Source organism: Podarcis erhardii (genome assembly GCF_964252035.2).
Source record: "Podarcis erhardii genome assembly, chromosome: 3".
In the NCBI taxonomy this organism is placed as follows: domain Eukaryota; kingdom Metazoa; phylum Chordata; class Lepidosauria; order Squamata; family Lacertidae; genus Podarcis; species Podarcis erhardii.
In genome coordinates this window covers 61,634,724-61,659,892 of record NC_138507.1, presented here as the reverse complement: position 1 = coordinate 61,659,892, position 25,169 = coordinate 61,634,724, and the positions used below count along the sequence as shown (strand labels likewise).

The following is a 25,169-nucleotide window of genomic DNA, read 5'->3' as shown; positions in this document are numbered from 1 at the left end:
TATTTATTGTATTTTTATATTTTTATTTACTTACCGTATTTATATTTTTATTTATTTTCCCAGTTACAGTGCATTGTTCCTTATAATTCTTGCAAATGGGTTTTTTTGTGTGGATGGCAAGCAGAGGAAATTTGGCTCAATATATTGGTTTCCTTCCCTGAGATTAAATTGCTTCCTTCTGATACTTTGTTGCTTGATATTGTATTCTGTTCCATCATTGCATGGTTCTTTCTCAAGGGAGAGATAACTTTTAGTTCTGTATTGATATTTGCATAGACAAAGACATTACTTGGCCTGTATCATAAATAATGTGATAGCAGTAAATGCATGTAATTTGAATGTTGGCTATGTGTGCCTGTTTAGTTATTGAGTGATGTGCCACTCTAGAGCTAACAGTACATTGATGTCTGTCTTAGTATGTCACCTCTTAATTGTAAACAATTAGCAGTGTGTGATATATAGCCTTTTAATATTTAAACAGTGGGTTAGAGATAACTTGGAAGCCATGTATGGTGGGGTGTTTTTTTGTGGCAGTAATGGAAATTCTAGAACAAATTAAAATATATGCAATACTTGCCTTCTTATCAGACCTAAACCTATTTATCTTCTTGAACAACAACAAAAATGCATTGTATAACTTGCAAAGTATTTCTCAGTTAGTTTTGTAGCATATTGTCTGTCTCTCAGTTGTTTGAGGGGAGAGGTGAAAAAGGAGTCAGGTTGGAAGGACAGCAGATGCAGGAAACTCTGCTTCTAGCAGTATGTCTAAGCTATATCAAAGGTCTCCAGAAGGCAAGCAGCAATTCACAAGATAATTAAGGCCCTGCATACACTTTGCATAACAATGTCACTAACAGCCCCCCCCCCAACACATTTTGGATTTGAGTGTTATCTGTATCTCCTTTAGACACGGCAATTATTACTCTCAACTGTTGTAGATTTTATTGCATAAAAATCTTTATACCATACATTTTGAGTGAGTAAAAACCTTGTTTTAATGAGTGTTTCACTCATGCTAAAAGAGAAATATTTTATAGTTGTTTTTTCCATGTTTGTCATAATTTTCAGTTGCTTGTAACTTTTCCAAACGGAACTCATTTTGTATTAGAATGTTCAGTTGTGGTTGTATTTTGAACAATGAAATTTTGAGAGTGAGGTTGGTTTTCATAGAATCATAGAATTGGAAGGGACCCTGAGGACTATCAAGTCCAGGGTTTCCCAAACTTGGGTTTCCATCAGTTTTTGGGCTACAATTACCATCATCTATGACCACTGGTACTGTTAGCTAGGGATGCTGGGAGTTGCAGTCCAAAAACTGAGAGAGACCCAGCCTAAACTAGCCTAAACTAGACTAGCCTAAATCCATTTTGTTTCACTGTCACTGGTCCTCAATCATAGGTTCATTCCATCCCTGTTTGCAGACTTAAAAATTAGGATGATGTTGATGCATTTTACATGCACTTCCCCACAAAACACACAGATTTCAATGCTTTTAATGCATTTCGTCTTTTAATATGACTTAATTTACCATATTTTTCGCCCTATAGGATGCACTTTTTCCCCTCCAAAAATGAAGGGGAAATGTGTGTGCGTCCTATGGGGCGAATGCAGGCTTCATGAAGCTATCCGCAAGCCTTGGGAGCCCGCAGGAGTTCCCGCCGGGCTACCAAGGCTTGCGGACAGCAGCCTGCAGCCCGAAACCCGGGGAGCGCAGCGGAGCGCGCCCCAGGCTTCAGGCAGATATCCGCCTGGGGGGGGGGGAATTTTTTTTTTTCTTTATTTCTCCCCCCCAAAAAAACAACAACAACTAGGTGCGCCCTATAGGGTGAAAAATACAGTACATAAAATACGTATTATTGTGCACAGGTTTTTGGACCAAAACTATTGCAAAATCCAGAGGAATGTATGATTGCATTCTGAGCCAAAAGGACGATCGGAAAAATACGGAACAAATTCCTCCGTCATCCTGATTGTGAAAATGGTATCTCAGTCACATCCTTTACCGTAGATGTTAATGACCAACCCATGTATTTTAAATGTGATTAACACATGCTTCTAACCACCAGAGGGCAATCTGATACTATAGCTTTGCAAAAAAAAAAAAATAGTTTTGCTTTTATATTGCCTGTCTTCCATAGACAGCACCTTTTCTTCCCAGAAGTAGAGTTTAACAACCAAATACCTTGGTTTTGTTTTTAGTCTGTTGATATTCATGCTATGAAGTTTCTAGGTCTTTGTAGATACTAAAAGAACTTGAGCGTAGAAGGCTAGTTTCTCAAAAGCTGCAGTTGCCTGGTGATAAACAGGATTCCTGCATATCCAGAGGTAAATTCCCCTCTCTGTGGGCTCATTACCACATATTTCTCTACTATTGTGCTATGCTACTTGTTCTGTTAGCAGTCCCCCGCACCCTGATTTGTATGGCATCCCCATTCTGTTGGTGTCTTTAGAAGATTACAGCTGCACCAGCACTTGGAACTAGACCAGCTAGCTGACCAGCTATGTAGTAGTATGTGGACTGTAGTGACCGTGGTATTTCTTTGCTCAGTGTGCTTGCTGCTGTCTTCCCCTTCTCCCTGTGGTCTGTTAATATTTATCAGTGGAGTGAAACCTCTACAAGTGCTCAGTCCTCATGATGCACGGTTGTTCTTTGTCTTCTGGTGCTTGTGCGTCTCCTGATATTGTATGGGAGCTCTAACTCTTGGCAGTTGTGTTTTGCAGTTCTCTCTTACATTTCATACGGTCTTCTTTCCAAAACCAAAAAATCAATGCATTGCATGGCATAGAGTTACCATTGCCTGGCACAGAATTAGTAATCACCTCTGTAGCCTGGATTTCTTGGATCTCCTGGATCCTGGGATGCAAATGGGACTTGAGGTTCCTTTATCTGGAGCATATTCTAGGGCTTATTTTTTATAAAGCAGAAGTGCCATCTGGTGATACACTGCTAATCATAAGAATTTTGGTGCACTACCATACCTCCCATAATTCAGTAATCTGCCCTCAAGTCATTTTTAGTATCTTAAATAATACATTTTATCTGATAAAACTTTTTGCTTCATCTAAGGAGTTTTGCATCTTTTAAAATACTGATGTTTTTTTCTGCAGCATTTTACCCTGCATTAAGCATTATTTCAAGTTAAATAAGTAGAAGGGGGAAACTCAGCTGTAGAAAATATCATCATGCGAATAGAGACAGCACTTTGGTTGTGGTTTATTATTTTTAATTTGCTTATCTTTCAATTGATAAATGAGCATTGGCTTATATTTCACACTAGGGTTAATATAGGTTGAATAAATTCTCTGTACTTGGTGTTGACTAACTTTAATATTTATGGATATTTGATAAAAAACACTGCACAGAACTCTGACACTTGGAAAATTATGGAGTGCAGTATGTTCTCAACTACTGGAAAAGCCCGAAAATGGGATCAAAATTTCTAGCATATTAACTCATAATGCAGATTGGCATAGGCAGCCCAAATAACAAATGGCATGAAATTGAATGTTGGGCTATAGGAGTCATGTTACCCTTTCCCACCCTCATCAGTTTTTGATTTGGTAATGGAGAATTTTTACTAGCAGTCAGAAATACATGGTTTGTTTCCTTGACTCACAAATATAAAAGTTATTAGGATACTTCTGTGACCAAGAAGGGCTTCAAGAGATCCTGATGCGGAGGGGGAGAGTCCTGATTAAAGAAAAGTGAGAAAATAGGGGATGTTTTGACATCTAAAAGTTGAAGTGCATTCTGAGAACTTCTTACTAATTGTATGATGTGCTCTAAGAGGGCCAAACCACACGGATTGCTGTGATAAGAAGTATTACCCACTCCTGAACCAATTCTGAACTGTAGGGGGATTTTCAGAAATAGTCTAGAGTGTTCAGCAGGCTTGTAGATTTCAGCCTGTATTTATAAACAGCATCTGAAAGTGGCAAAAATTCTTGTGAAGATGCAAGCACAAAGCAAATGCTTGACTAAATTGGCTAAAATGTGAGATATCCACATATGCAAACATCATCCTTCTATATTTTTTTTTATTAACAGTTATCTTTTGACATGAATACTCACAGCAGTATGTTAAAGATACAGTTTAGTTCTTGGCATCACTGCATAGCAGTCACAATTTCACACAAGGCCTTGTTCAGACCTAACACTAAACCACAGTTTGTCTGTTTAACTTAACTGTAGTTTGTACATCCAAACCCTCCCCAGCCACCTAACTATGGCTTATATACAACCAGGATATTAGAATATGAAATCATGGTTTGAAGCTGGTTCATGATTCTCTGATTGCTTGAACTATGTTCATCATTGCAGCCAAACTTGCTATCCTGGGTTAATCCCTTTTGTTCCAGCCTTGTATCCCAGCCACCCACATGGGTAAGAGTTGTTAGAAAATGCTCATGCAGCCAAGTGAATCTCACTGGCAGTTTTCCAGCTCTTTCCTTCGTTCCTCCTCTGCCTAGCATTAGGGTTCCCCACACCCATGCCATGATAAGCTCTTCCTTTCCAGCCTGCCAACCTAGCTCCACTTTGCAATGAGAAAATTTATGCCATTTTTTTACTAGCATGTATCCAAGAGCACATGTTGAAAGCATTCCTTTGTTCTTAATATCTTACCCCAATTTTAAAGACAAATGCAGCTTCACAAAAATCCTATCTATAGCAAGTACATGAAGCTGATCTTTGTTCTTCCCCATTTATGTGCTTTTGGCAGTTCTGCTTCTGGGAAACGCTCATGACCCTTCAGTACTTAGCTCTCTGAAGTCCCCCTTTGGTCAGTATCATGCTATCACCATGGACTCAGGCAGTCCAAGGATGATTGCTCACTCAGAGTAATCATACTAGTACCAAGGTTTGAAGATTGTAAACAACGTGTGATAGCAATTATTGGGGAGAGTGTGTTTTTTATTTAAAAAAATTACATAAACACTCTGTGTTACTTTGTATTCCCTTGGAAAGATGGTGTTGTTTATGTGTGTCAGCTGCATTAGCAATATCTCAGCTCTGCTGCTGCAGACTAGTAGTAGCTGTTGTTACAGAAGCAAAGGACAAGAAAGTGAGAGGGATTTTTGTTGACACATGAAGAAAAGTACAAAAGGGAACTCTAGAATATGAACTGCATTGAGGCGATACTTAGCCAGCTGTCCAAAGAAATGTCCTTGAAAGGGTTCAGTTGTTGCATTCTTCAGTGCTGTGCAAAGATGAACACTCTTAAAAGCTTTTAAAAATTCTCACTACTCACAATAAGCACTCTGGGGTAGAACCATGCACTATGCTGTTCTACTATAAACTAGCCTCACTCCTAGATACAGATGCCACCCTTGGTTACTGGGCAGTCAGCAGCATTGGTGGCCAAGACAGGCTGCTCCCTTGCTGGCTAGGCTGATCATCTCTTCTGCTCCTGGAATTTCTGGAGAGGCATCTTCGGTGGCAAAGCTTCAGTAAGTGCCATTATCATGGTAGCCATGTACAAACATCAAGAGGACAAAGAGGCTGATGGTGACTGTACCAGAAACAACTGCTATATCAGCCTGAATGTGCTGTCAGATGCCTCAGAGGAACTGTGCAATGGGACCAAGAGGGCTGATGAACTGCCTGTGTATTTCCTACAGTCTTTTGAGAACCTTCCTTAGGTTCCAAGATAGGAAAAGAAGAAGAGCAACTACCATCCCGAGCCCCAACTACAGGTAAGAAACTTGACATAATGCAGACCTTGGCCCCATAGATAGGTCTGTCAGAAGTCGGAGTCGGGAATTGATTTTTACAAAGTTGGGAGCAGACTTCAAATATGTTCAGGTATGAAACAGAGGTTGGTGGTTTGGGGTATGTTCATGTCTGTGGAAAGAGTCCATCTTACACTGCTTATGGTGGGGAAGTTTGGTGTTTCATTCACAGCTAAGAGGGTCTCTGGAGGCAGAAGTTGGGCAAGAGTCTTTTGTGTTTACTGGGTGATTGGTAAAGCTGGGTGGGTAGTTCTTTCAGAGCTGGTGTCGGATGATTGAGCATCCACTGGAGTAGTATATGCATCCCTTCCATTATCATCAGTCATATTTTGGGGTGGCTAACAAATTTTAAAGAAATGGCCATGATACTGCAGGGAGATGTCTTGCAGCAAGAAATTATTTTATTCAGGAGGGTTGAGAAGGAAGGATTTAGAGATGTGTAGGGCATTCTGAAGAACTGGGGAAGAGAGGAAAAGTTTGTGGCTTGTGTTTGGCATGAGGTGTAACCAGTATGTTCCTGCCCCATTTTTGTAGCTAGGTAGTAGTAAGAGAACCAGTAATGTGAAGGCCATGCCATTCCTTGGCCACTGCAGAGGCAGCAGAGTGGGCAACAAACCAGCATTACACAAAACAATCCATTGTATCAATTGTGAACAAAATGCATGGCTTGGTAAACAAACTGGTTTTAATGAACTGTGGCTTGGTGTTATGCTCAAACACAATCTGTTGCTTCCTTTCAGCTTAATGCATATTCATACACAATCATAGTAGCTAAAGTTTGGTCCTACATTTGGTTTTGTTAGGACCATGTGATACTATTTGGCATAGATTTATGTAAAAAGATGTGTTTTATACTCAAGTCTAACTTCTATTTGCATGTAAAATTTATGTACCTAAATATATATATGATTGAGTATTACCAATGTTATGCTCATCATCTGTTAGCAGGAGAGGAATGGAGCAAATTTTCAGTGATCCCCAAACTAAAAAATCTTCTTTGGAGGGATCCCCCCAGCCCTTCAGAACAGATTTAGGGAAGCATAGGTAGGTAGCAGAAGGGAGGGGAATAATTGGAAATTGCCCAAATCTCTGTTTTGCTGACATGCCTTCCATCAGTTCAGTGGAGAGACAGCAGTGGATGCCATCCGCTGTGCTAAAATATTTGCCACAATACAAAAGCAAGAGTTTCTTTTTGCAGTATGGTTCCCACAGAAATAAATGCTGTTGAGGGTGTCTTATGCCCATATCTAGATAAAGAACTCAGACTGACCCGTGAATAGACTGCTTGGTACATGACCTATCAGAATAAAATTGTCCATAATAGCCATTCTTCCATTCAAAAATGAAAGAAGATAATGCCCAGAGAAATCTTGTTTTTCAGACTTGGGGAGAACATCAACATACTCTAGAATTTTTGTTTATTTGTCACTTCCAGGTAAATGTGCTTAGGAATTGCAGCCTTTATTTAAAGTGTGTTTCACTGAAATCAGTGAGACTTCTCACAAGTATATGAATATAGTTTTGGAATATTTGAGTAAATTGCAGCTAGGGTTTTAAAGTGCACTGGTATCACAATGTGGCCCACTTGCCCACCTAAATTGAAAAAGAAAGAAATCTGATAAGAATTGTAGAAAAATGTCAAAGTGGAGTTAAATATTGAAACATTCAGGAATTTATCCTTTTCAGCAATCTGTTCATCCCTCCTTTATGGTTGACTTCAATCTTCAGAAAGACACAGAGATACCACGGTAGGTAATTAAGGTTAAAATAATATTCTATGGAATCCTAATTAGCTTTTTCTTATCCTGATATGTGGAAGAAAATCTTGAACAGTCTTTGCTATAGTTTTGACAAGTTAATGCTGCTATTACTATTTATATAAAGCTCCTTTCTTCACAGAGTGAAATGTGGCTTCAAAGTCCATTTTCACACTAATCTAAAGAGATCACACTAGTATTTTATTTTTTCAACCAAAGCTTTCCTTTCTGCCTTGGGACTTACTAAGGTTTACATTCCTTTGGCTTGGAGACTCTGTGGCTCTTGCTGTGTATTTCTTAGTTCTGGTTTTTGGCAAATCACTGATATTTCACTTCTTAATGCTTGCTTTTAGTATCTGTTTTTTAAACTAATGGAAGTAGCACTTCAAGACATTCATTCACACAACCAGGTTTCTCCTACAGCAGGTTATAATTTATCATGTGCTGGTGGCACAGATAGAGCTCCCTTATTAAACGAACAGTGCACTCATCTGTGTCAGAGAAGCTGAGACAGAAAAAACTGATTACCGCTCTAGCTGTGTGAATTGGCTATATGGAGTTGCTATAGGCCTCATTAAGGCAATGAAAGTGTGGGTGTTTCCTAAGCACAGATGTACCATATCTCGTCCAGAGAACTCTGAGTTTAATCAAAATGTAATGCTGTTGTGTATGTCACAGAGTTCTTGAGCACTGTTCTTCAGTGAATTTCTTGCAGTATGTTGCAACTAAAATGTGTGCCTGAAGCTCTGTTTGCTCAGTACACTTTCTTCCACGTTGTACAAAGGGAGAAAAAGCTTTATATTTCAATCTCTGAGCAGAAGTAAGCTCTTGATTTGACTTGCAAACAAAATGTTCTTTTGCATTGTTGTGAGTTTGCTTTTCTGCTGTGTTCCAATTCAGGCAACACCTAAGATTTCATGGTAGTTGACTTGTTCCTTATTTTGATGATGAATTTTTTGAAATCAAAGGATAGTTAAACTTTATGATGATTCACATTTCCATTGCAGGATGCATACGGAAGAATGGGCTGACGTGTAATTGTATGTACTCACTTGCCTTTTGAAATTAATCTGTCATAGAAACTCCCTCATAATTGTATAACAGTTTGGTTATCATGGAAATTAAGGAGTACTTATGTAATAAGCAATTTTATGGCAAATCTGGAAGTAGATCACACCTAATAGTCACATAACTTATATGTGACTAGTGTAAAAAAATAACGGATTGGATGATTTTCAAGATGATTTTTCTTTAAATTGTTAAAACACATCACACTCTCAAACAAGTCTAGGAAATCTCGTATTTTTCTCTGAATTTCAGCAGCCCAAAATAAGATGTAACTATCATCATGAAATGTGCTTGGTGAAGCACTAGTAGATAAGCAAAACCATTAATGGTTCTACTTGTATATAGGAGAAAGTGAGTCCAGAAAATTTCCCCCCTATATATTCAGTAATCAGTTACTGTACTCCCATATTTCTGCTAATTTTGGCATGCAAAACTGAGTTCATGAGATTCAAAATGAGCTGTTTGTGATTGTTGTAGGTAGAGTACTTCTCATTATATGATAAAAAGAATGAGCTTATGTCTGACAGGAAATATGACTTTCAACAAATTTTTGGTGGGGTGTGCCTCTCTACTCCCAATGATTGTGGATACATCTCAGCATATTCAATTACTGCAAAATTTCAACAAGATCCATGACTACGATGAAGCCCTTGCTGATTTTCCCTAAGTGTTTATTCTCCAAGCTTCATTGGGTTGCAGTTTGCCACCATGTTCCTAAATAAGGTAAAATTTTGTGGGAAATATGGACAGATCATTTGAAAATACGAGGAGGGTAGGGATTGGCAACAACTGAACTGAGTGCAGCTTAACTAGAGCAGTGTGGCTTAACACTACGGAGCCGCAGGTGTATCAAGCATTCAAATAAATTGCCCTTCTAATCTAACCCTTGGGCAACTGAAAACAGGCCGGACTAAAATGAGATGACTTTTGATAGCCATCAGAAAGTAATGGATGCTAGAGGTTAAGGCCTTTATCTGCAAACAAAAGTGTATTAATAGTCTAACATCTTTACAAATGCTTCCAATACTAAAACTAAAAGTATTTTGTTCACAGTGCCATTGTTTATATAGGTAGCTTTCCCATAATACTTTGTTATTTCGGTATGGGATCAGTAGCGCCTTATATGTACAGGAGACACACATGTGCGAATATAAACAGGTCACAGATACAGTCATCAAAAGAGACATCTGGAAACATTTAAACTGTACAACTCTTCCCTTTTGGATTTGATAGGAAATACTGTTCTTGCAGTGAGAAGAATGCCAGTCTTTTACCTAAAGTGGCATAAAATGGTTAACAAAATGGGGCACCACCATGAAAAAGCTTTGTGTACACAGAATAACCTTACATCAAGGTTCTTAGATTCCTTGTCCAGTGCACCAAATACAAAAATTAAAAAGGCTTTAATTGTTTAAAATGAGACGCTTTTCTCTTGCATGGCCAGATGTCCTTCTGACGCTGCTGGTGGTGGGTTTTAATGTGCAGCCCAGCTGCCAGACTGAAGACTGTACATTGCTCTAAGCCGTCATTCACAAACACACGTCACAGCATGACCCAAAGTGAATGCAATAGATAACCAAGAATGCATTGGTCTTGCCTGTATCCTCTAATCCTCTTATTAGCTGGTACCTGCCTACTGCCCCAGCTTCAGCACTACTGAAAAGCTTCTCATTCAAGCAGTTTGTGATCAGAAGTGATGAATGGCTTCAGATAGTAAGATGAGGAAGTGGGATTTGGCTGAACTTTAGGGCCAAACCCCGAAGTGGTGTAGGTTTAGTTGAGGAGGACATCTGTCGCTTTGGCTTTCCTCCCTGATTTCTTCGCTTCCTGCATTGTTGACCATGGCCCAACAGACTCCTTAGGGTTTTGTTCACTGTTGTGAAAGGTAGTAGCACTGCAGCAGAGTGCTAAGCCAGCACTATGGGGCTTCTCCTTCATTTAAAGTCTGTTCTTCATTTTCAGTCATAGGGGCTGTGTGGTCAGTGCTCCTGCTGCTGCTGTATTGCTTATGAAGCAGACTTCTCCACTTGGTCTTGTTCCTCCTCAGATGGTTCAGCATGTTTTCAGATAAGGGTGTGTTCCCAGTAAAGTTGGCCCATTCTTCAAAGAGTGGCTCTACAATGTAGGTCATGAAGCCTGAGGGAAAACACGAGGCAGAGCATATCAGCAGCTAAGTCAGCTAGGCCTTCCCGCTAGTACAAAGCTTGAAATAAAACCTGTGGACCATGTTTTCTTCAGCAGTGATGGGGGGGCGGGGCGGGGGGAAGATGGCAACATTGGAGCCTCATGTAGCCTCAGGCCTTCAATTTATTTAAATTTAATGTAAATTTATGTTAATTAAGCTGGCAACACCACCAGTTGCTTCTACGTCAACTCCTTTCTTCTGTTTTCAGCAATGGAAATTGTCTAATAAAAAAGGGCAATGGTATACCACTTGAACTGTGCAGACTTGCCCCATGCAGAAGCTTGAATTAGTTGTCTAATCCAATTTTAAGTTTAAATTGAATTAAATTTGCATTTGTTTAATTCCTGCAGAGACGTTGACCTAGCTCATCTATTAGTGCCCCCTGTCCTGAGAGCTTATTTACTAGTTCAGGAAGTCTTAGGGCTACTTTGCACAATCCAGAAAAGGATATTACAATTGTATATTTTCGTGGTGACCACTGTTATAATGTGAACAGGAACTGGAACTGAGAACTCCTGATAAACATCTGTTCAATGTCTGAAACAGTAATTAGAGTTGGGCCATAAATTGTTGCGAACACATTTCATGTGATGCTGCTACTATTATAAAAATATCAGACATTTATCTTTTGAATTTGATCTCTGGGTACATTCATATTTAATTACTCAAAGAAGACAGACACCAAAACAATTTAATCTGTCATTGATTTTAACCATAGCTGGTCCAACTTTTGAATACCGCAAAGCTCAGAAAAAAGTAGAAGCATTTCTTTGAGCAAAACATTTAAAGCTTATAAGTATCTTTTTTTATTTGGCAGGCACAGGACCAAAAGACAGAGGATTTATTTTTAACTGGAAAACAACCATTGAGTTATTCAACTAACGAGCCTTGTCCTTCAATTCTGTCCTAGACTTAAGAGGACTTTGTAAATAGTCTATCCAGGTTTGGGGGAGAATGGAAGTTTTTTGTATCTTAGTGACTTGAATCATTTGAAAGAGGTGAAGGTAAAGTAAATCCTCCAATTGCTTATTCAAAATGTGCAAAACTGGGGTGCATCCCACCTCTCAACTTCACAGGCGCATGTGCTTTGATGTGTACAAAGGGGGAAAGGGGAAGATGTGGAGGATTCCTGGAAAACCACAAACAACTTGGTCCTGCACGAATACAGGATTTCAGATTTTGTTTCCTTGTTAAGTATTTAATTGAGGCTGTGTTGCAGAAGGTAAGCAACAAGGTTCATCTAGAGGTACTTCTTGCAGCACCCTTTTTTACTGGGTTGGTGGTCATGAATTCTGTTTTTTTTTTTAATTATAGCTAGTAATGGAACCAATGTCTGTCCCATTACACATAGATTTTTCTCCTCAGAACGCTGAAAGTGATTTGGAAACAGGAACACTGAGCATGGTGTCTACATTATAACTACTTTTCTGTCTGGTAAGGAGGCTTCAGGTGGTGGTGGGACTATTCTGTTTCTTCAAAATTTTGCAAAATGGGTTTTGACATAGCAACAGGACATGGGGAAAGGGCTTTTACCACCACATGCAGCTCTCCATCTGTTTTCTGTTTCCAGCCTTAAAAATGTCTGAGGCTTCATTTTCATATTTCATCTTTCACTCTCCTTCCCCAACCCTCGCATTTCACTTGTCTGACAAAGCATCAGATCATGCGAGTGAAAGATTCCATACGGCTGATCTGCCCTGTATGTACTTTTTAGTTACAAAAAAGTATATACTTTTTTGTTGCAGCTTAAATTGGTCTCCTGGATTGTTTGCAAAACTAATTTGACTTTGGGTAACTTTTACATAAATAATCTATTTGTACTTCACCATTTGGTTTATGATCAGGCTAATGATGGAAGGCATTGCATACTCACCAATTTGTATACTAGGTATTGTGTCTTTCTGTTGATTACAAAGAGGGCTTACTTCCAAGTCAAATTTCTTCTCCAGGTCACCTACCAGAAAGAAGGAACAACTTTTGAAGGCTTATCTGGGTGGTTGCGGTTCTTTTGTGTCTGTGTGATATACAGGACACAGGTTAACAAGAGTTTAGAAACATCTATTAATATACTAACCACGTTTGAGGCTGTAAATGTGCGTGCAAACAAACAAAAAGCTTTGTCATTGTCTAGTACTCTTGCACTGCTGTCTAAAAGTCACATTGTAAATAGCCTTTACAAAAACATGCGTCCTAACAGTGCTATCCTAAAAATGTCTACCTGCTGGATCAGAGCAAAGGCCCATTAGTCCAGTGACTTATTCTTCCAATATTTCTACAAACCAGGTACCTATGGGAAGCCTGCAAGCAGGTAATGAGCACATCAGCACTCTCCCCATGTCTGCTGCTCCTCAGCAAACCTGTATGATACTGGAGGGTAGGATGCAGCCATCATTGCTAGTAGCCACTGGTCGCCTTATTTTCCATAATTTTATCTCTAAACCTAGTGTTCATTATTATATTTTGTTGTTAATTCTACAGTTCAACTATGTGTTGCAGGAGGAAGTATTTCTTTTCCCCCTGTCCTGAATCTCCCACCATTCAGCTTCATTTGATGAAAATGGCTTCTAGTATTTTTAGAACTTCTCTCTTTCCACGTTCTCCACATGATGCATAATTTTATACATCTCTAGCATTTCCCCCCTTCTCCACACTAAAAAGCTCCAAATATACCTTTCTTCATAGGGAAGTTGCTCCATCCCCTTTATCATTTTGGTTGCCCCTTTCTGAACCTTTTCCAAGCCCTTTCCACCTTTATAAGATCCTTTTTGAGATGGTACAATCAAAACTACACAACATACCAAGTACAATCACACCATAGATATGTATGACAGTCTGATATATGTAAGGTTTCTCTCTCTCTCTCTCTCTCTCTCTCTCTCTCTCTCTCTCTCCACATTTCTTGCCTCTAATATCTTCCTTGAATCTGCTTGCTATCCTCTTGGCTTTTATGGGATACTCAGAAGGAAGTCCCATTGAGTTCCATGGGATGTACTCCCTGGTAAGTGCTAATTTCACCTAGGAAATTTTACTTAATCCTGGTTTGTGTCATTCAGAGTTACTGCGCTGAAGATTCTTAGACTCTTGATTTTCATAGATTAATGATTTTAAAATTTAATTTAAAACAACAACAACAACAACAACACATTTAATAGAGATTTTGTAATGACTTGCAACTTACCAAATTGTAATTTTGTATGACATGTTTGCAATGCCCTTTTGGAACAATTAGGACTATGTGAAGCTCAATGAATAAAAGATAACGTGAAACCGTGTGATCTACTGGCATCTCCCTTAGTGTGCCTGACAAGTGCATTCTAATCATTAGCAACTCTAATGACATGCACAATGCTCAAGATGATACCTCACTTTGGAGGCAAGTAGAGATTTGTCCAGAACAGAAAAGTTTCTGAGTGAGTTGGGTTCATGTTGTCCTCAGATGTTATCATACCATATAATGTGACCAGGTACTAGTAGACAAAAGCTTGTCTGAAAACCCTTCTGCAGGTGGTTTGTCACTTGTAAGGACTGCATTTTATGAATGATACATGCTTGCAGGCAAACTTAGACATCGTTGCCCAATATCTGGTAGGTAAAGGTAAAGGGACTCCTGACCATTAGGTTCAGTCATGGCCGACTCTGGGGTTGCGGCGCTCACCTCGCTTTACTGGCCGAGGACGCCGACGTACAGCTTCCGGGTCATGTGGCCATCACTAAGCCACTTCTGGCAAACCAGAGCAGTGCACGAAAACGCCGTTTATCTTCCCGCCGGAGCGGTACCTATTAATCTACTTGCACTTTGACGTGCTTTGGAACTGCTAGGTTGGCAGGTTGGCAATATCTGGTAGTCCAGCTAATTAAACAGCCTTAGTTCTATTAACTTACTTCTGCCCTTTAATCCTAGCCACTTATTCAAGGAGGCCTGTCAGCATATTTTTGTGGGAGGTTTAAAGTGAGCATTGGGCACTGTGGGATAAGTAAATGCCATTTCCCATTAACAAAACCGGATTGAGTGACTGGAAACACAAAGTGAAATGTATGAGCCTGCTTACCTTGCCTGTAGAATTCCTCACAAACCCGTTCACTCCACTGTTTGCTCATCTCCCAGAGCCGGCAAGGGTTGCAGATGTCTGCACACTTTAGCGCAATCTGGAAATAAGGACAGGAAGGTATGACTGACGCAGTAAAAGACACTGCACTCCATACACTCAAAACACATGTGTAGTATAGGCCTAATGTCTGTTGTGCCAAGAACACCACGGTTGTTTATGGGCACCAGGATTGCTCAGTCCAGTACAGTGGTGCCCCGCAAGACGAATGCCTCGCAAGACGGACAACCCGCTAGACGAAAGGATTTTCCGTTTTGGAGGCGCTTCGCAAAATGAATTTCCGTATGGGCTTGCTTCGCAAGGCGAAAATGTCTTGCGAGTTCCTGCGATTTCGTCTTGTGAGGTACCACTGTATTAAAAGTTTAATTCAGCACATTTTTTGGGAGTTACTAGATTTTTCATGAATAAGAATAAAATTGAAAGGGAAGAAACTTCAAATGAAATAAACACACACCTTCAAAAGTACCATCTAAAAGCAAGTGTCCCCCACTCCTAATAACCCACAAAATACTTGGGTCAAAATAATAATAATAGTAGTAGTAGTAGTAGTGACGGTATAAAACAAAGTCAATTCTAGCCAATAGGCTAACATATAGAGTTCTGTTTTGCATAAAGCAAATACATTGTCTTGAATGTTAATTAACCGTTTTTATGGAAGGATCATTCTGGATCCAGGTTTGTCCATGGGAACCTTGGTACCTGAAAATTTCCAGAATGTTTCTGCAAATTATTAATATGCTTCTGCATATTATTATTATTATTATTATTATTATTATTATTACTACCACCATATGTTTTTATTCTGCCATATATGATACATTGACTTTGGTATTGCCATTGTCATGTTTTTCTGCTAGGCTCTAGAGATTCATTACCCTGAGTTTCCTCCATTTGTCAGCTTAGTTTTCCCACTTTGTAACATAACTTTGCTCCTATTCAGATATAGGTCAGATAACACACCCTTTAATTTCAAGTGCATAATAATTTTTAGCTGGTTCTGGATTTAGATTTGTAGATTGTTGCATGTTATGCTATATACACCAGGTGTTTCCAAACTACCCTGAATGTTCCATGAGCTTCATTCAGGAGGCCCACAGCAGGTCTGTGAATCCAATCTTTTGAAAACTTTGACCAAAAATAGACGGAACACAAACTACTTGATATGTTCTCGCATAACTTCGGCTTTTTAAAGTTTCTGATACCTTGGTAGTCCTTATATTAGCATTGCAACTTAATCATAATAAACATCAGTTCATTAATCATTTCATTAGCTCTTTCAATTAATTAATCTAAATCCTGAATTAAACCTCATAAGATATTAATCACAAAATTGATCAGTTGATCGAACAGCAAGAGCATTCATACCCAAACACTTAATTCTTGATACACTATTCATTAAGCAACCAGAAAGTGCATTACTCAGTTTAATCAATTTGCTCACTTCCAAATTTTACCCCCACAAGTTGTTCATCAACACCAGAATTTCCCTTCTGAGGTAGAATGCTTTAGCCTATATCCTTTGGCTAAAGACAAAATCAGGAAGACACTGTAGGGGAAGAATGCTTGAGTACCGTGCTGCGATCCTAGTGACTTATTTCATTGGGTGAGGGTATATATCAGGACAGCTGTTTTAAGTTGTGTGACTTGTTCTTTTTATGATTGCTAGGTGGCTTTATTCTCATTTCCCTCATCCCAAATACTGCTTCTGATCACACATGAAATATCTCAGCCCCTGTGAGGAGGAGTTCATTTTGTTGTCTCCTTTTATCTTTCATGCAAATATGGCTATGCCATGAACATGTGAGATACTATTTTGGTCAAAGAACATTAAGTACAAGGTGTGAGAGACTAGAGGCAAGATAGACAGGTAAGCCTGTAATTATGCTTCAGAAGAAGCAGCATCTGCTTCGTGATTTGTTCCTCTGACTCCCCCACAGCAGCAGCTATGTTAAGCAGTCTGCAGGCGGGCTTTCCATTTGAAATGGAATAATGATCTAAGCTTTTTTAAAAAACTAAAAGCTATGAAGTAGGAGGCATCTTCTACTGTCATTTCTTTTGTTAAGCAATCAGCGCAAGTTATATTTCAGGTTAATAACCATAATAGTGGGACCTTAGTCTGAAGATCCTATTACCTACTGCATTACAGCTAGAACAACCAATTTGAGTCTTTCTGAGCCTAAATTAGATTTGGCTTTGTCACTGCCCTCTGAAGAACAGCCAAGCGAGACGTGATAGGTAGAATGTAGCAGATTAGAAATATTTAGGGATGGCTTGGCATTCACTTCTAACAAAGTTAGGGGAAATGATTCTTGATACTTGGCAAAAAGAAGGGCTACCAGCTTCTTTTCTGGCAGGGCGCTCCTTTCATAAGATGCCTGATTAGCAGAAATTGCAGAGTGAAATGCTTCCTAGTTGGAGATACATTGATTGTCAAAGCTTCACCTGCTGAATTGTGCATGGCAGTCTGCTTAGATGTTCCATGCAGCACATTAGTAGTAGTATGCTGATAAGATAAATAATAAGGCTAACTAGGTGCAGGACTGTACTGTATCATTTTCATAGTTAACCGGACACCAGCCAGTGATTCATAGGAATATGCAGCATAATTTATTATAACTGAAGTTCACTGTTGTTTAAATGGCTTTAGTATACATCTCTCTGGAATAACTTTCAGTGCACACTTGAGTAAGAAAAAGTGTTAAATACATCTTTTCTGAGGAGCTACATCAGGTAAATGGAGAGGAATAGCAGCACACTTTAACTGCTATATAGTAGCATCTAGCATCTCTCCTGCTATAATGGTATAAATATTCAATAAAATGCACTCCAGAACCTCTTCTATAATGGAAACAAAATACATTAAGGGTGAGGCTTTATTTTGATAGAACAAGGGACTTGTATATTTTTGCTGAACTCTTTAGAAGTGGGGAATATCCTCCCACCGAAAATAAGTAGTTTAATTGCAGCTTTTTCTACTCAGACATCTTCTGCAAAATCCATTTAAGATTTTCATGTGATGCCATTTATTTTTGCTGGTATTTCTCTATAAAGGGAAGATATTTAGAGCAGAGCTCCCTCAGTAACAGAGGCTGATGTACCTTCAGCCCCAAAGTTTACATGCTGCATTAAATGTTCCCATAATATATGCAGCCAGATCCTAGTTTAAAGCAACAGAAAATGGTTAGAATTTGGCTGGCATGCAGACATGTTTCCAGTCATCCCATGACCCTGCACATGAGAATTATTATGTTCCCATCAGCAGGACCACTAATTTTTGAGAAGCCTGGTTCCTGAAATTTGGTACTTGTTTGTGTTCAAGTGCTGAGAGAATATCTTTGGAAAGCTAACTATGAATGCCAAAGTTTATGCTGTATGAATCTCAGAGAGGAAAAGTAATAGAAAATCCAACAGAGAAAAAATATAGGTGAAAAGCCCCCCACTGTGACTCTTGTAGGCAGCTTAGCAGATTGGAGAGAACCCAGGCATTCAAGTACTCCCCCACCCCACCCCAGTAACCAACATTGTTTATGATGCTCATTGCTAGAATAGTTAAACCTCAGCCATGTGTAACCAGAACCAGCATCACTTCTCATCAGCCCCTTTATCTTCTACAGTGGTACTTCAGGTTAAGAACTTAATTTGTTCTGGAGGTCCGTTCTTAGCCTGAAACTGTTCTTAACCTGAGATACCACTTTAGCTAATGGGGCCTCCCGCTGTGCCGCAACCATGCGATTTCTGTTCTCATCCTGAAGCAAAGTTCTTAACCCGAGGTGGTACTTCCAGGTTAGCAGAGTCTGTAACCTGAAGCGTCTGCAACCCGAGGTACCACTGTACTCTACAGAAATATAGGTACATTTAATTTCTTCCATCTCAGTTACTATTGTGATTTTTTATATGGAAATGTATAATACAGTGGCTGGGTTGTATGTGCCCCACGGAACACAACCTCAGTGGTCTTACTCAGTCTAACTAGCCTAGGAATGCTTCCAGATGGAGGGCTTCTAGCACTGCCAAATTATTGCTCTTCTGCTGGAAGGCACAAGTTGACATGTCATTCACTGTCGATGTTTCCAGAGGTGTGGCACTTGTTTGGTGTCAGCATCTTGCTATGTTCTGTCTATACCACCATGAGCCATAGACCAGTGGAAAGTATTGTCCCCTCCGCTTTACTGACTCCACATAGTCACCACACACTTTCTCTTCACATTTTGAAGCTGGTGCCTTTCGTCACCATTTCAGCACCCAGTTTTGAACTGGTGTGCATGCACTTTTTTTTTCATGGCCAGTTTTGATATTCCACGATAATACAATTGCATAACTTAAAAGAGTGCAATCCAGTGCAAGAGGATCATAGCCTTACTTTCAAGTAAACATTGCTGTGTTTGGGTTCTAGGTCCTTCCTTTTTCTTCACAACCCAGCTAGCAATTTAATGTTTGCCTTTTCTAGGCAGTTTGGCAACTAGAATTTTGTTAAATTGTAATTGTGCTCTTCATATACCAAAAAATGTAAAAGTGCAAACAGCAGTGTGTGTAGAGAGAACAACTCCCTCTAGGAGAGGCAGCAATTTAATTAGGGAGTTTTTAAAGAAAAGGGGCTATGCAAGGACATTACAGCCATCTTCTCTCAACCAAGCAATGCATTCCTTAGTTCCCTTTCTGTCCCAGGCATTCTAAAAAAAACCTTGCAAACAGAGGATTCCTTGCAACCAGAGAAACTGCTCTTTGTAATGAAGGGGCCAAACAGTTGTGCAGTTGTAAAAAGAGGAAGTAATTAATTAGGCTGAGCCTTAAAAGAAGTCAGAAAAGTAACACCAGGAATCTTTTACACTACAGTGATGTTCAATAGTTGCTGTTCTGTTGCCTTCTTTCCCTGTTGTCTCCTTTAATATTTCGAAACCGATGCCTGCTTGTTTAAATGGCTTTCAAGAAACAAAAAGCCAACACGTGAGAGCTTTGCTAGCTTTTACTTGGGTGCACCAATAAAAATGCACGAACTGTAGCACAATTGTGTTCTGATCTTTTAAAATCATGTAAAAAAACAAAACAAAAAACCAGCACTTTCAGCCTGAGACAAGAGGACTGAAGCCATACCAGATTCCATCTGGAACACACCTATTACGTTTATTCAAAAGTAAACCCTGCTGTTTTCAATGGAACCCCCCTCCCCTTCCTAAGCTCCAGGCAAATAGCTAAGGAGAGAGAATTCCTCTTATCTGCAGTGCAGGACATGAAATGGCTTTGCAACCAGAAATGTAGTGGCATCTCTAGCATGTCATTTAGCTTCCCAGAATCAACTCCCACTGTGCCTCAGTTTTACTTTTTTCCTGTCTGCAACTGCAGAAGGAATGTGCTGCTATTCCACTCCTTTCATCATAGATTTTTTTAGGAGATAGGTAAAGTGACAGAGGTAGTGCTGGGAAATATAGGAAGATTACAGGATGATGACTGCATTGTTTAGCCCTTCTGTTAAACATGAGTAAACAGGGTATATCACTTGCACAATAAATGCCTCCACTGGGAGCAGCCTAGGTAAACCAGAATACCCCAAATGCTACACATATTCACAAGCACTTGTTGCCCCTATATCAATCTTGATGTAACTATATGGTGAGGAAAGCTCTGCTCCATAAGTAGCAGGAGAGAAGTGGTATGTTGTTCCCCTGTTCTGCATGTGTATTACAAAAGGACCCAACATAGAGTGTTTGACAGTTTGTCAAGCCAATCCACACATTGAATGTATGAATACACACACACACACACACACACACGGGTTATGTGTTCACAGAAAGAGGTAGGAAAATCTTTACATTTACCTGAAGCATAAAATGCCTATCAGGAGCATCCTCCATTTTCAAATCCTGATTTTTGAGATGAGCTTTCAACCGGATCAGAAATTCGTTCTGCCTGTTGATGTCTGTTGCCAAGATCAGGGAGCCCAGCTGCTGTTCAATATCATGCCTGTAGTTAAAAAAGGAAAAGTGTGTTTTGAGCAAGGCATTATTAATACCTCTTCATATCATCTCTCCTATCTTCTGGTGTTTGGGGATGCCAATCCTTATTTAGCGCATCCGGTTTAATGCACCATTGCTGAACTCACTTTGGTATACTTGTTCACAATTATGCTCCAAAAGTTTTCTCCCCACTCCCAGAACCAAACACTCTGAACTGGTTTAGCAACTATCAACCCATGACCACTAACTGCATCCTGGTAATTGGTTAGAATCGCTCAATTACTTAATTGTCTCTCTCGTCATAACAAGCTCAAATAGCAAGTGGTGAAGGAAAATGTATGGCATTCCAGAGAAGCTTTTTGAGACTTTATGGCAGTGATGGCCAAACTTGGCCCTCCAGCTGTTTTGGGACTACAACTCCCATCATCCCTAGCTAACAGGACCAGTGGTCAGGGATTATGGGAGTTGTAGTCCCAAAACAGCCGGAGGGCCAAGTTTGGCCATCACTGCTTTATGCTGACTTTATTTGCAGCGGGATGTTTTACATTGCCCTGGTCCAAGATAGAAGGTTCCTATTCATGTATACCTCAAGTGGTTATTATTATTGATTTTTTAAATTGAATTTATATACTGCCCTATACCCAAAGGTTAAATGGAATGTAAACAAAATAAGGTAAGCTAGTATTTTTCTCTTTGGTCTGTCTTATCTGCTGTTACTTTAGTCAGACAATTAACTGTGACATTATTTTGTCCATGAAAAATAGAAGGATGGGAGATTTTTCTAATCCACAATTCCTCCCCCCTACTGAAATTTGTTCCCATTTCTAAAAGTATATTGTTTCATAAAATGACTTAGTAGCACAGCGAACAGATTAAGGCAGAGTCCAAAGACTAAATATTGGCATGTTCAGCTCAAATGTATGAGGAAAATTAAGCTATTCTAGTGGGTGTGGGCAGCACAAAATTACCTTGCAAAATTACTTTGGGGACAGAGGTGGCGGCATATTTCTCCTTTAATGTGCTTTGCTGTCTCTGGCTGTTTTCCCCCAGAATGCCCTGGCTTGCAGTTCAAGAACATTATTTAGAAATGTTCAACGCACAAAAGAGCACCCACAAGGGATGTGTGGTGGTGATGGCCCAAGAATAATAAATTTCTGGGTAATTTTGAGAAAATACAATAACAGTCACTGATTCTCTCTCTCACACACACACACCCCAAATTTGCCAAACACTCCCTTCCATCACTGCAGTTGTTGAAATGGGAACCATGTTTCATCTCAGATACAAAATTTGTGTGTGTGTGTGTTTCAGCTGAACCCTAGAATGCATGCAATACCAGTCAAACTGGGCAATTTTAATGTAACTTTACTTTTTTTCAGATGGCTATCCCTAGGATGCGTATTTTCTTTAATTCACATCAATACTCTGTATACCTCCCTGTATGCAGGGGAGTTACGAAGTTGTCAGAGTCAAAATTTTCTGGAAAATACCATGTTTCTTAAGTTTCCTAGTGGATGGTGCTTACCTCTCTTCTGTTGGCAGATGTGCAAGCAGCCTTGACTCTCGAAGCATGCCTATTGTAGATCTCCAGTGATGATTTTCTAATACAGAGACATTCTGGAGGAGGAAACAAATAACCAAAAAGATTCTCAGCCCAATGAAGTCCATATGAATGGAGGAACAGGCATCAGTGCATGTTTCCCTAACTGAATGGGAAACTGCACTGACCAATGGGTTGCTGCATGAATTACGGTATTCCCCGGTCCTATTCACCAGTCAGGACTACATTGCTCCAATTACACATTTGAACCATTGTATATCAGTTGTTTGGAATGAAATGGTTAGCAGGGCTCCCTCCTTAGCTTTACCAGTATAACAGCATCATGAGTCCTCAACTAACTAATGTAATTCCCTTATGCATGTGTTAATTTTGTATGTTAGTTCTGGTGCTGCTATGATTAACACTGACTGTACCTCATGATCTATAATGACAAGGCAGGAAAGCAGGAAGAAAACAAGAGCTCATGTTTTCATTTGTAATTGCCTATGAAAGTTGGAGGCAAAGTCTGCGCGATAACGAGGCATTTTTCATAGTGAGAACTGTGGTTCCAAGGTCCTTGTCATCATTGTTCAAAGCTCCCCTGCTGTCCTTGTGGCATCAGGGGCTCAAATCAGAACTTTGTACTTTGGGAAGCAAATTATGGTACTTGGTACATGCTGTTGCCATCTGGAAATCTCCGGTCACAAAAGGCAGCTTTGTCATGCATAAATGATGGAATGTACTAGAAATAACACATTTTCTTCTGGAATTATTCATGCAACAACCTTATTCCTGTATGCGCTCACATTTAGTGGTGTCTAATGTTTGACATAAATGCTGCTTTTTCATTATTTGCAACTAGCATTTTTGCACACATCAACATGCATCAGTAAATGACTGACAGGCTGTTATGCCAAAATGTGTAAGAAGAACCATTGACTAGGCATGTGAGTGCTAAGGGGGGTTGGATTTTTTTTTAAAAGTAATTTAAACATGTTTTGGAACTTTTAAAATAAAGTAGATGCTGCTCCTTATGTATGTGATAGTGATATAGGGGGTACTGTTCCATGTAATGCTACATTTTAAAGCATGCTGTTCTAACAGGCTTGAAACAAACATCAGACTTATATTTTTACACACTGTATCCACACATGCACTTTCAAAACACACCTGAAATTGCCCTTACATGTGGTATTTTACTACAGCTCTTCACATACTTTGAGATACTGCAACCAGGGGAGGGGGCCACTAGGGGCGCATTGGAAGATGGCCGACAATACCATCTCTCCGACCCACACGGGGTAATTAAGAGGCTGTTATGGGAGTAGGCAGCCTCCCTTGTTGCCCCAAGGAAATGGGGAACACTGCCCTTGCCTGCTGTGCCCATAAATCACCCCCTAATTTGAAAGAAGGGGGTGAGGGCCCTAGGCAGAATGCCCCCGTGTGGACCTCGGCTCTCCTGGACGCTGTCTCTGATCGCGCACTAGCTGCAGCAATTTGGAATAATTAATTATAAAAGAAGCAAATGCACATATTTCAAGTGAAGAAGGGGAGTGAAATCTGCTAATTTAAGTGACCTCTGCGAAAGAAGACGACGGGTTGGAGAAACAGGAATATTTTACGATGAAGATACACCAAAGGCTGGGTATGTTGACAACGGGACTGAATGGGGGGGACGACCTTTTTTACTTTCCTTCTATGTGATTTACAAGAACCCCTCCTCATTAGAATCGTTGGTTGAACTGACCCAAGCAGGATGATTAAGGTCTGTGTGGAGATAAACTTTAACCAAAAGTATGCTTTATGGAGATCGAGAAGCAATAAGAGCTTTTGGAATGGCGTAGCAATTAATTCGGAGTCACCATCTTGCCAAAGGATTTATAGCCGGGAGGAGGAACGGACCTGTTTTCAGACTGCATTCCTGGTGAATCTCCTCAGAGGTTTTGAGAAAGGAGGCAGATTGGTGAAGATTAATGACGCTAAGACTGTTTTGATGTATGGAAGTGATGTTATATGGAAAACGTCTTACAAAATGTTCTAACCAGCTTGTGGAGACTATCAGAGGTCACAAAGAGAAAGGAAAAATATATGAAAATAACAACAAGAGATGTGGAAAAACAATAAGAAAGGACTGGATAGTACTGTGAACATCATAAGGTTAGATTTGTGGACATTAAAACAGCAGTAAGAAGCAAGAAGTTGATTGGATCCCCTTCGGAACTTGAAATATGGGTAACCCCAACAAAAATTTAAAATTTGGCTGTGTAATTTGGAATTTATGTAATTTGGTTTGATTTGATGTGATTGGTCGGTTAATAAAAAAATATTCTTAAAAAAAAGAGAGATACTGCAACCAGGAGGCATTCAGCCACATACCAGAAAATTAGGCGTGTGCAATTGGGTTAAAGCACTCTGGCACAGCAAATCCACTTTAAAAAACCACCTGACTTTTTGCAGTTAGGAAAGTGATGGGGAAATGAAGTAAAAAGTGTGGGATAATGATTAACAGGAAGACTTATAACCACTATGCAAACAAATTAGGTTGAAATTTGTAAACTACTTGGAGGTGGTGGTGTTTTTAAAAAATAATCAAGCTGTATCTAAATTGTATGGAATATATAAATAAAATTGGGATGAATGTTCATTGTCATATAACCACCCTGCAAACAAGTTGGACTGAATGTTCAATAAAAACCAGACCTGCATAAGCTTTGTGAAAGCAAATCAGGATGAGTATTTAATTTAAAAATATTCTCTCGAGGAGCCTTACAGTAACAAATGCCTCAGATATGCCTCCACAATTATATTGAACACTCTAAACCAACAAAGGTA

At 39.6% G+C, this 25,169-nt stretch overlaps 2 protein-coding genes across 6 annotated transcripts in view; one reads left to right on the top strand and one right to left on the bottom strand.

The window, feature by feature from the left end:
• Positions 1-1,808: 1,808 nt before the first annotated feature.
• Positions 1,809-12,607, top strand: LOC309338279 (uncharacterized protein). Of its 2 annotated transcripts, XM_081855396.1 has the most exons (6): positions 1,809-5,694; positions 6,679-6,774; positions 7,417-7,478; positions 8,495-8,527; positions 9,083-9,278; positions 11,558-12,607. In XM_081855396.1, coding segments are annotated over exons 1-5 (345 nt in total). In that variant the 5' UTR covers positions 1,809-5,542; the 3' UTR covers positions 9,085-9,278; positions 11,558-12,607. The 2 variants fall into 2 exon arrangements, 1 of the variants encoding a protein (XP_081711522.1); XR_014154817.1 differs by lacking the exon at positions 6,679-6,774 and having other exon boundaries at positions 7,417-9,278.
• PDE7B (phosphodiesterase 7B) overlaps positions 9,525-25,169 on the bottom strand; it is a 170,719-nt gene continuing 155,074 nt past the window's right edge. For all 4 annotated transcript variants that reach the window (XM_081855342.1, XM_081855343.1, XM_081855340.1 and 1 more), the window contains 5 exons: positions 22,323-22,414; positions 20,660-20,804; positions 14,790-14,886; positions 12,614-12,694; positions 9,525-10,691 (listed from right to left, as the gene is read on the bottom strand). In XM_081855342.1, coding sequence (XP_081711468.1) covers positions 10,474-10,691; positions 12,614-12,694; positions 14,790-14,886; positions 20,660-20,804; positions 22,323-22,414 — 633 coding nt within the window. In that variant the 3' untranslated portion in view covers positions 9,525-10,473. The remainder of the gene's footprint in view (positions 10,692-12,613; positions 12,695-14,789; positions 14,887-20,659; positions 20,805-22,322; positions 22,415-25,169) is intronic.

Excerpts from the sequence above, each read along its gene's own strand:
- LOC309338279 (XM_081855396.1), top strand. The coding sequence starts at position 5,543 with ATGTGCTGTCAGATGCCTCAGAGGAACTGTGCAATGGGACCAAGAGGG. Across the intron at positions 5,695-6,678 it reads ATCCCGAGCCCCAACTACAG|GAGAGGAATGGAGCAAATTT; the intron begins GTAAGAAACTTG and ends ATCTGTTAGCAG. Across the intron at positions 6,775-7,416 it reads ACAGATTTAGGGAAGCATAG|CAATCTGTTCATCCCTCCTT; the intron begins GTAGGTAGCAGA and ends TATCCTTTTCAG.